At 36.7% G+C, this 11,579-nt stretch overlaps 1 protein-coding gene across 1 annotated transcript in view; it reads left to right on the forward strand.

The window, feature by feature from the left end:
* wech (tripartite motif containing 71 protein wech) overlaps positions 1 to 11,531 on the forward strand; it is a 41,781-nt gene extending 30,250 nt beyond the window's left edge. Inside the window, exon 2 of the mRNA XM_019048072.2 lies at positions 772 to 11,531. Within this exon, the coding sequence (XP_018903617.2) occupies positions 842 to 2,875 (2,034 nt within the window). The 5' untranslated portion in view covers positions 772 to 841 and the 3' untranslated portion in view covers positions 2,876 to 11,531. The remainder of the gene's footprint in view (positions 1 to 771) is intronic.
* The last annotated feature ends 48 nt before the right edge of the window (positions 11,532 to 11,579 follow it).

The following is an 11,579-nucleotide window of genomic DNA, read 5'->3' on the forward strand; positions in this document are numbered from 1 at the left end:
CCAGGGGAAATTTAGCGACGCCTGAAGGTTCACACCGCATTTTTCCTTAGCACGGCGGTATACTGAAGTCTGCCGCTATCAATTGGGCCGCTTTAAGCAGAAAGGAGGCAAGCCACATCAACTGTTGCCAAATTTAATCTGGCAAATTTATTTTTTTACATGAAAACGGTCGTGCGGATTTGTGTGCAAATTTCAGTGAATTACCTGCATGGTACCAAACAAATTCCTTAAAATTTTCATAGGAATCCGCACAAATGTTCTCGTGTAAAAAATTAAATTGCCCAATTCAATTGGGCATCAGCTGATGTGGCTCGGTTTCTTTCTGCTTAACGCGGTCCAATTTGACTTCTAACGCAGGCGTTGAAAACCTGAACAGCCTTCAAAAGCGCACGTTCGGCAATTCGCACTACACGTCAACAATTGAAGTCTACCCGCTCAGATTGAAGGCGCTCCGAGCGTCTTCGCTTGATAGGTTTTACACGTCATCCACATGTGGAAAGATGTATTCGCTCAAGCTCACGGACAAAATTAATTTGCTGATTTAACAATTTTGCAGTTAAAAAAATTGACTGCAATTTTTGAATGTAGATTTTAAAATAAAATGTACATTTGAAGCATTTCAGTCACTTTTTTAACAACTGAATTGTTAAATAAGAAATCCATTTTTTGCCGTGAAAACTCATAGTTTAAGTACATTGTTTTATGACCCATTCCCTAAAAGCGCTTTCTTTACTCATTTTTAAAACCTTTTGTAAATTTCTTTCTTTTCAGAAAGCTGAAGTTGGTGGTTTGGATAGACCGGAGCTTGGATGCCATCTTGCCTTCTCTAAGTCAGTAATGAATGTTGTCCTCTAAGTCAGTAAGTAATATGTGGAGGAACACAGGATTAAGCTCATCCGGCTCAACTTCGAGTAGTCTAACTTCCTCGATCTTGAGCCTGAGCCCACCCGTGCAGGACGGGATGATGAATTATTGCCGGATCCACGATGGTTCCATCAACAGATTCTATTGCGAATCCTGTTTCGTACCGATTTGCTGCGAATGCAGAGATCTTTCACATTCGGTTCACAAAGTGGTCCTCGTGGAAGACGCAATTGAAAGTGCCCGTACAGTTAGCTTAAAGCTTTTAGAAGATGTAAATACTAACATAGATACAATGAAAATGAGAGTCGAGACCGCTGAGAAAATGACCGATGCCGTTGAGATGCGAGCTTGCGATGTGATGAAAGACGTCCGAACAGCATTTCAACGCTTCCAGATGCTCATCAACAAACGGGAAAGGGAGATTCTGATGAAGCTGGAGCAAACCAAGATCAGCAAAAAGAAAGCGCTCCTCCAGCAGATAGAATGCCTTCACATAGCCATCAATAGGTACATGTCGGTCTCGGAAAATCTATCCGAAAGACTCGAGTATGGCAATAATGTGGATCTCCTTCAAACCAAAGGGAGAGCAATGCACGAACTGAGAGGTCTGAATGGAATCACTGCAAATTTGTCACCGTACGAAAGTGATAATTTTAGTTTTATCGAGCCAGACCCAAATCTCATCATGGCCATCAGTGAGATGGGAGATATTTCCAGCGCGGATCATACTGTTTCGAGCCTTGCTGTGGGAGAAGGACTAGCGAAAGCTGTCAGGAATCCCTCCATCAGTTATTCGCAGAGAATCCCCAACGGGTTGAGCACAGGAATCAACAACATGATGAGGAATTTGTCTTCCGGATGCTCCATCGATCAATCGCCGTTCATCAAACCCTCGACTAGCAATAATGTTTTCATGTCTCAGTCAGGGCAAACTTCACTACTGGGTAATAATCTTATTCCCGAAAACGCAAGAACCTTAAGGCCCAGTCGACCTACTCATACAATGAATAACAATGGCCTGAATGGATTGAACGGAATGAACAGTATTAATGGCGTCAATGGTTTATTCAATCAAAGGAGTTCCATTGACCTACTACGGGATCCTCATCACTTCCCTACTCCTGCTAGAATTCGTGCTAATCGTGTCTATCACAACATTAGATTGCCAGCCTTTACTTTCTGTTCGGAAGGTGACGGAGAAGGTCAGCTCTGTCGACCTTGGGGCGTTTGCTGTGATGAGAACGGTAACATCATCGTTGCAGATAGAAGTAACAACCGAGTCCAGATTTTTGATTGTGATGGGGTTTTCATCAGAGCCTTCGGCACACCCGGAGAAGGGGATGGTGAATTCGATCGACCAGCGGGTGTGACAGTCGACAAAGATAACAGAATCATCGTTGCGGATAAGGACAACCACCGTATTCAAATTTTCACTTTCGAAGGTATTTTTCTTCTCAAGTTCGGTGAGAAAGGAGCCAAGAACGGTCAGTTCAATTATCCGTGGGACGTCGCGGTCAATTCAAAGAATTGTATAATTGTAACAGACACTCGCAACCATCGTTTACAGTTGTTCGACCCGCGCGGTAATTTCCTCAAGAAGTATGGCTTTGACGTATCCAGTGGTGGGATTTGGAAACAGTTAGACTCTCCAAGAGGCATTTGTTTCGGTCCGGATGATTCAATCATCGTTACTGATTTCAACAACCACCGCATCGTTGTCCTGGATCCAGCATTTGAAAACATTTTCTTTATTGGCACGGAAGGATCAGGACCAAAACAGTTTTTGCGGCCTCAAGGTGTGGTTTGCGACAAGGGAGGCAATATCATCGTTGCTGACTCGAAAAATCACAGGATCCAAGTCATCAAGCATGATGGCACATGCTGCCTTGCCCAATTCGGGCACAACGGGAAAGAAAACGGCCAGTTTGATAGACCCTGTGGAATTGCGGTGAAACCGGATGGGCAAATTGTTGTTGTAGACTTCGGTCATAATAGGATTCAAGTATTTTAAAATTCCTGTGAGGTATGGAATCAAAGTGGCCTCAAATGATGGTTTTTGTTTTTGCTAACGATTGTAAGGAAGTTCATCAAATAACCGAGTGTAATCTTTTAAGCTTCATTTATTCTGAAATTAATTCGCAAAAGAAAAAGAAATGACCCGTTTAAATTATAAAATTTTATCGATTGACTTGTTCTGATCTTATATTTATCAAAACAGAATTTTTAAATTTTAATATAAGTAACTTTTTCCAACCAGGTACTAAAACAAGATTAACTTATCTTAATCATCATGATCATTATTTAATTCGATCTCAAGTTGAAAACTTAATTTTTATAAATCCTTCGTTTGTTTTTTATGATTTTATTAATTCAAAAATGAAATTTTATTACTGACTTAAAGTCCGTTGGAAAAGTTAAAATAGTTTCTTTGAAGTACTAAACAAATGCTCTGTCTCGAAAGGACCTATCTGTAAGATTCAATCTTACTGGAGTGTGTTATTATCTCTGAATTTGATTTTAGTGACAAGTCGCAATGACCTGAACAGAAAATGTTTGAATTTTTATTTAATTTGATTTTTGTTTTCTTTTTTTTTATAATTAATAAGTTTATTCTTTATTATTTTGTTCATCTAGTGCTTTTTGCTTTTTTTCAGTTATTAAATGTTTATTATTGTTGTGGTCATTCTCATGAATACTCAGGACTTAGCTCAACTTGTAAGAGCCTTACTTTTACACTCAGTATTGTCTCCGAGACTCAATTGGACGTATTTCTGTCAAACGGAACTATGTGCATTAAGACATGAACCCTGAGACCCATACGAATAAATGACTAACAGGGCTCACGTCATAAGGCACATAGTTCCGTTCGGCAGAAATTCGTTCAGTTTAAGATCCACAAATTTCAAGAAGAGAAAAATAAAAACAGCCACAAATAACAGATTTTGAACTATATGGAGAAAGTAAAATGAGGAGAAGAAAAATGTATATTTATCTTGTTAAAGGCCTTAATTTATTAATTTATTATCATTCTTCTTTGAAAGCTGCTGGTAGCGATTTGCATCATAGTTTTTTTTTACTTAGGTATGATATTCGATCCACAAAAGTATGGAGTATCTGAAGAAATCAGCAACACTCTTTTCGACTGAAATTTTACGTCCATTCATTTTTACTTATTTATTACTTAAAAATGATAAAAAACTTGTTGTTTTTCCAAAATTTTAAAATGAACTAATCATCGTAGCCCGTTTAATCAGTAAGTTGGTAATGACCCAGTTGCCAACAGAATCTTAGTGAAAGTATCACGGTTTTCCCAGTGAAACCTATTTTCATTTCTTCCTAAAGTAACAATGTGGAGATGTATGTCCCCTTATTCATCAGAGAAACCAGTGAAACTAAGAAAAATTACGTTTTACGAAATTTTTCCTTCGAGATATGAAGATGAATCATTTGTTCTGAAAGCTTTAGCAGACCACTGCTCTACTCTGAATCCTTTGGAATTCATGGTTCAGTTTGGGCTCCGAATTGCTCCATTGAGAATGTGCAAAATTGTGCCATGTTTGTTTGTTTTTTTGTAGGATTTGCCCTCCCCCCCTCCCCATTTCATAAGGTCTATAGCAAAATTATGTACTTTTCTTGCATTATGTAGAAAGTAAGAGGCAAATTGTAGCTGACAGGTGAAATTTGTGATTTTTCCAATGAGCTCCACACAAGTTCAAACAAGTCTTCTTCTGCAGAACATTGTTAAGTTTGTATCAAACTTAAGAGATTCACCCATTCTTTGTTTTGTACTTTGCAATTTATATTCATAATTTCAGTTTTCACTCGCCTATGTTTAAGAACTGATGCTAGTGGGTCAGTGGCCCCCTTTTTTTTTTAAAAATTTATTCTCTGAAAGTACGAAGTGCTGTTAAGCTTCCAGAAATTTGTTCAGATTTTTGTAACCCTTAATGGCAAAAGAAATCATGTTTTGAACATGTCAAAATGTGACCAGTTTGAAACGATATTTCTTGCAGGCTCCAATGACGTAGCCAGACAAGTAGAACGGTATTTGCTTATCGGCTCATCTCAGCATCAGACATGGTCTTGCTCAGTTAACTTCGATTTTGATCAGCTTCTTCTCTTCTTATAAATGATCGGTTCTACTTTTTAACGAACATTTTGACTTTCTCATAAAATCTTTCAGAGGAGAAACTGTAGCACAACCCTGCAATATTCCTCGCCACTGCCCCATTTTCCTACTTATTGATTTTAAGCTAATTAAAGTTAATGAGTTTAATGTTTGGAGAAAACTTACTTTTTAATCTTCGGTCCTGATGCTTTTATAAAATTATGACGATGATCATTAAAAGCGATCGCGAAAAACGCGTACTTGCTGGAAAGTAAAATTGATAAAAATAACGTGATATCGCTTTTTATTCTACTAAAGTGCGGTGTAATGTTATGTTTATTTTTATCAATTGTAATTCTCGACAAGCACGCGTTTTTTGCGATTGCTTTTGACCTGCGTATTGGTCCGAAATGATCATTGTCATAATTTTATAAAAACATCAGGGCCAAAGATTAAAAAGTAAGATTCATCCAAACATTGACAATCCCCTGATATAGTAACACTATGAATTCTTTTTTTTTTTGTAATGAGTTTAAACTTGGCAAGCTCCAGCAATTTGTCTCTATACTCAATATCCTACCTATAAGACTTAAAATCTATTTGTAAGACTGATGAATATGTACAATTGATTATGTTAATGTTTAAAATACTAATTTATGTTATTGTAGTTTTTATTGTATATTAGGTTGACATGTTTCCTATCACAGAGTTGAAAAGGTGACCCCTTTATGAAATATTTTTTTTACTAAGACTGAAAATCTACCTCACAACTTGACTAGACTAATTATTGTAGTTTGAATTTTCCATATTGTACAAATAACTCTTAATGACTGAAATTAGTACCTAACCGATCAATACCTCAAGACTATTTTACGGGTAAATTTGTTACATTCTTGATTTAAGTCAATACTACCTACCAGGTAATTCTGACCAAGAGGCCGTTGTATTCTCTAAAAAAAAAACAGGGTGGATGAAAACTGCATTCAAACCTTCAACACTGAAACTAGTTTCAAGAAATCTAGTTTAGGTGATTTAGTCGCGGCTAGGTGTTAGTTAGGATTAAGTTAATGCAAGTAAAATAAAATAGCAGCTAATTTTTTTTTGAACTGATAAAAGCTTTTTCCTCACAGTAAACATTTTTCCTCTATCATGTCAACAGGGAAAAATTGGTGATGGATAAGCAAAGCAATATATTTATCCTTTTTTCATTTATTTATTACACTAGTGTGTTTGTATTAGCTGATTCTTTGTATGTACTAAGACTGATCATAAACCTTTGAAGACTGACTAACCGGATAATGGGTCAGTTGCGCTCAGAATCGTGTGTTGATGTTTGATTCTTGTAAATTAGCTGAAAATTAATAAGATCTGTCCAAACCGCAACTTACTACGTTCAATATTAACCAAGATATTGCCCTTTAAAAAGTCAGGTTTCTGACGTCATCCACTGTGGCATTGACATCCTTGGTTCTTTCCTCTTTTGTTCGATCAGTGATGCAGAGAGTGCAACGCGAAACTTCCAGTACGTTAAGCGTAACAGAACTCAAGAAACAGACGGATATTCACTTTAAAGATCTTTTATCATGTGCTGACGCATTCGCCACGAAGAGATTAGGCGATCAGTCAGTTCACTTCAGTTTGTTTACGTTTAATGTCGTTGAAGTTTCGTGTTGCACCCTCTGTATCTCTGATCAAACTAAAGAGGAAGAAACCAAGGGTCTCACTGCTGCAGTGGATGACGTCAAAAACCTGACATTTCAAAGGGCGATATCTCGGTTAATGTTGAACGTAGAAAGTCGCGGTCTGGACGGATCTTATTATTTTCAGCTAATCTACAAGAATACAGTATCAAAACACGATTCTGTGACTAGTGCAACTGACCCATCCAAGCAAATGCACCAATGTGTTCAAATTAGTTACATGCATGCTGTTAGTTTGAATTTTTAAAAAGAAAATTGGCTCATTGCACACTTTCTGATTCTTCTCGGTTTACACCCATGACCTCTCTAAGAATTCAGCCTTTGTTAATTTATGTGCTTCTGAATAGAAACCTCTTGTCCAGGGGCGGACTGGCCATGGGAGCGGGGAGGCGATCGCCTCCTAACAATTGGCCGCGGAGGTCCCGAAGGGGCCCCGCGGTGAATTTATTTCGAGTCATCGTTTTTTTCCCCGTAATGTTGTAATTTTTCTATCCTTTTCTGTCACTAGAAGGCCCCAAAATCCTTGAAAATTTGTCTCTAAGAGACATGAAAGGTCGCCTAGAGCTATATGATGAAGGGGCCCCTGAAGAATCCTGAGAATGGGTTATTTGAAGTTCAGGAACTGTGGAATTTCAACTCCAATAATGCTTAAAATTGCGTTTAAAAAGTGTGAAATTTTCAAAAATTTTCGAAGGAGGGCCCCCGGACCTTCTTAGAGGGGCCCCCACATTCAGGTCGCCTCCTAACTTTTCGACTACCAGTCTGCCCCTGCTCTTGTCCATGCTTCAAAATTAATCCATCATTTCAATCGGTGTTTACAATCCGTATTCTTTCTTTTGAGCATGTTTGTAAATTAGAATGATAACCGATAAATTTTCAAATTTAAAGGAGCATTTGCTCAAACTGCCCCCAATAAAACCATGAAAAAACAGCTCCGATTGTGTTATCCCTCTTGAAAAATAACCCGTCGAATATTGTCATAATTTTCTCTCTTATTCAATAACTAAGAGGATATACTATGCTGTGTAACGTCAAATTGAAAGCAATCTATGCAGCTTCCAGAGAAAACCATCCTTATTTTCCCAGAAATTGTTGTCAGAGTGGCATGAATAAACTTAATTTATAGGAAACTCTCTTAATAGGTTTCAGGTGAACAAGGTACCTGAAACAGGGTGTCTACAAGTCCGGGAATAGTGCTGATTTTTTAAGGGCGGTCCAGAAGTACTGAAAAAGTGCATATATTCTGCAAGATGGTCCAGAATTTTTTTTTACTTTTTTGACTTTTTTGTTGAAATTTGAGCGAGAACTTGAAATTGTTGAAATTTTTCGGATTTTGTCAATTGGAGGTACTGAATGAGAACTGCATTTTTACTGTTGAGGAGGCACTGAAAATCTTGGGAATGTACTGAAGAAGTACTGATTTTTGGCCCGCCTGTTTTAGTAGACGCCCTGTTGCTTGCTGTAACCCAGCATTGAACTGAGATCACTTCACCACTACTTTCACTATTTCTTTAGTGATATCAAGTGTTTTGCGAAAGAGTTCAAATAAGCTGGGAAAATAAGGAAGGTTCCCTGAACTGCACATTCTTTAGATCAATTCCACATCATTGAATTTCAAAGGCCTTATTTTACTTACACCGAAAAATCAGAATCTGCTGCATTTGACTAAAGATTTATCTCTGTAATATGTAGTCAATTTCATGTTATTTTTTGTACAGTAACTGTAGAGCCTATTTTTTCGCAAACAATGCAGAGAAAATCAACAATGTTTCCATTTCTTGAAATCTGAAATTTAATCAATTCTTTCGACATTAATGATGAAATACCCAAGTAGTACTGAATACAATTATATAGTAAAACAATTGCTACTGCTTCAGAGTGTCCTGTTTGTTACCTATTTACAGATTGAAGGGAAACAGTTTATTGAAGTTCATTGCAATAATATTAAATAAGTTGTCATTTCTCCTTGTATTGCAAAATGACGATCTTTCTGATACATGAATCTCATCTTATTGGTTTTAACATCAGCATTTAGTGACCAAATGGAGAATTTGCAAGCAAATTTTTTATTGCTTTATCTGGAAGTGCTTAAAGAGCTGATTGCTCAGTATTTTTTATAATTTTTTTCTGTCATGGGAAATAGTATAAAAATAGATTTAAAAGCGAGAAAATGCACCGCCTAGTGACGTCATCTGGCGGCATCTCCCATTTAAATACTCGTATTTTAGTAGATGAGATCATTTTGTCATATCTTCTCGAATAATCGTTCAATTCATGAACCAAGGGTATCCCCGTGTTCAGCTCACTTGGTAGTGTCCATTCAAACACGGCATTCATTGAATTTCAGACTTTTGCAAATTCTCTCATTATGTAAACAAATTGCAATTTTAGGTATGGTAATAAAATTTTAATTATATTGCATCAATTTGCAATCATATTTTAATATTTTCATTGCATTGTGCTACCTGGGTAGTTGAATCAACTATATTTATAAGAGTTGTAGTTACTACTGGACTGTCTATTTACTCATAAGATTCTCCGATAAACTGCTTGCCAATGCCAGTCTCCGGGAAGCGATGATGGTATATTTTGTCGATGCCCAGACGAAGGAACGTACAACCATTCCAAGGTTGATGCAGCTTCACTGATTTAATTTTTTACTCGAGTGGAGCATGACTCTATTCTGTCCTAAATTGAACTGATTTTAATGTGTTTTCACAATCATAATGAGTGTAATTTTCCCCTGGAAAAGCCCAACAGCTTCCTCGCTAAAGTAGAGTTTGCGAGGGGAAATTTTGCAACGTGGAATGTAGTTACTGTTTGTTGGTGGTGAAGTGGTAGGCTTGAAAGGAGAACTAGAAAGCCATTTTAATTTTGAAACATGTTTATTCATCTAAAGTGACACATAAACATCTGATTAAAAAAATCACAAAAGAGGACAAGCAATACTAAGTTCAGGCCGCCATGATGGCTGGCTCGCGAATGAGGGTTGTTCTCGTCGATGGCTGGTGAGCCACTGGCAATCCCAACAGTTACGTTCCTTTGTCTGAGAACGACTATTCAGTATATGTATGGTTGACTTTACCGGAAATTTGATACTGGCTACCAGACACCTGAGTATCACAAATATCTAGGCAGTCAAGCAAATACACCATTCCTGTGCACTAATATTTGTCTTGGAGTTAAATTGTAACAGGCCACAGACCAGCTACTACTCAAAGTGACCCTTAGTAGTCATTGTCTCACATGAAAGTACTGTGTTTATTTCAGTTCTACAAAAAAAGTTCTCTTACGATTAATAAAAACGTTACATATTCCGTAAGAAAAATAGTGAAAAATCAAAATATGTATCTAAGTTCCTGCTAATAGCGACCCTAAGTTTTGTTGGTCAATCTTACGCACAAGTTTAAGTCAATGACTTCTGAGCATCTATTCGTTGCTTTTCTGACGTAAGGGCGTAACTACATTCGACGATGAGCCCTGTTGTCCATATAACTCGATGCTTTCTTGGGCTCATCTCAAATTGAAGTTGGGCCCTTTTGTCAGCCAAGCGACGGATTGTAGGAGGTGCATTATATTTTTTCGTATATTGTGCTTGCAAGTATTAATTAGTCTTGGTAGTCTTAACTCGCTGGTGTATGTTTAAAGTTTTCTCCATTTTTAAGTTTTCTTTTGTTACGTTTTACCTTGAATAGGTACCTATCACTCTTATGAAGATGTATAGGATTTTTCTAAGCACAATGAGTGCTGTCTCCTTTTATCTACTAATTAATTGCTGTGTTCGTAGTTAGACAAAGCATGAGTAATCTTTGTCACTTTCCAATCCTCTTAATATGTTTCACATTATGCAGAGTTCCAAGCTTCATTTCTAATTCACCAATGTCTTAAACTGAAGTGAAGTTTAAAAGCATTTGAGGAGATAAAAAGATAAGTGCTCTCTTGCGAAATCATATTTTCTTCTGTAATGTTCAAGATTTTTCATCAGACTTCATGAAATCTCATGCGCATGTAAAGTAAGATGTTCTGCACAAGGGCATGATTCTTATGACTTTTCTTTTACGCTTGCAGACTAGGTGGATGAAATGAAAAGATGTGTAACTCAGAACCTCGCTGAAACATGTTAGAGAAAGTGGAGTTTTTTGTTTGTGTGTAGGATTATACCTACGAACGGCTGAAAATCTAAATAGCTATTTTTTCCTAATTAAATAAACGAAAGAAAAACAAAATCAATTAAAATTATTTTTGCTTGAAAATTTTGTAAAAAAGAAGAGGATGAAACCACTGCGTGTTTATTGATTGCCGCTTACAAAGTGCTTGTAAATTACTTAAGTGTAAGGAATTATATTTTTTCCTTTATTTAATATACATTTTTTTGCTCAATCACAAGTTGGATCAATTCAGAATTTTCGTTTAGGTTTTGTCGGCTATCGTATTTGCATTGCATACCTGAACCGCTGTGCATCATGTATCATTGTCTTTTTTAAAGTTTTTCTTTATGAAAGAGAAACTTCGTATTCAATACATCACTGCTCATTCTCAATTTGAAAGAGAAGAGAAGAGAAGAGAGAAGGTTCTGTTTATGAAAAACGACCGACATTTTTTTTTCAACCTCGCTGTCGTGAGGTCTGGTTTATTTCTCATAGGTATTTATTTTGTACAGTAACTTATCCTCGGTGCATTCAGGTATGCAATGAGTTCATTTGTATAATATATTTTTGAAGTTTATTACTGTTAGTCTTATGTTTTCATCTTACCGTTGTGTTCTTTCTTTAAACTGTCTTTTCTCGAAGTATTTGTTTCTTTTTCATTTTTTTAACCTTTTTTAATAATAAATTAAAATGTATTGAGATTTAATCAAATCAATTGTGTTTTTTGTTCTTTTCCCCGCTCCATTGTGTTTGATTTTT

This window comes from Bemisia tabaci, chromosome 6 (assembly GCF_918797505.1).
Source record: "Bemisia tabaci chromosome 6, PGI_BMITA_v3".
NCBI lineage: Eukaryota > Metazoa > Arthropoda > Insecta > Hemiptera > Aleyrodidae > Bemisia > Bemisia tabaci.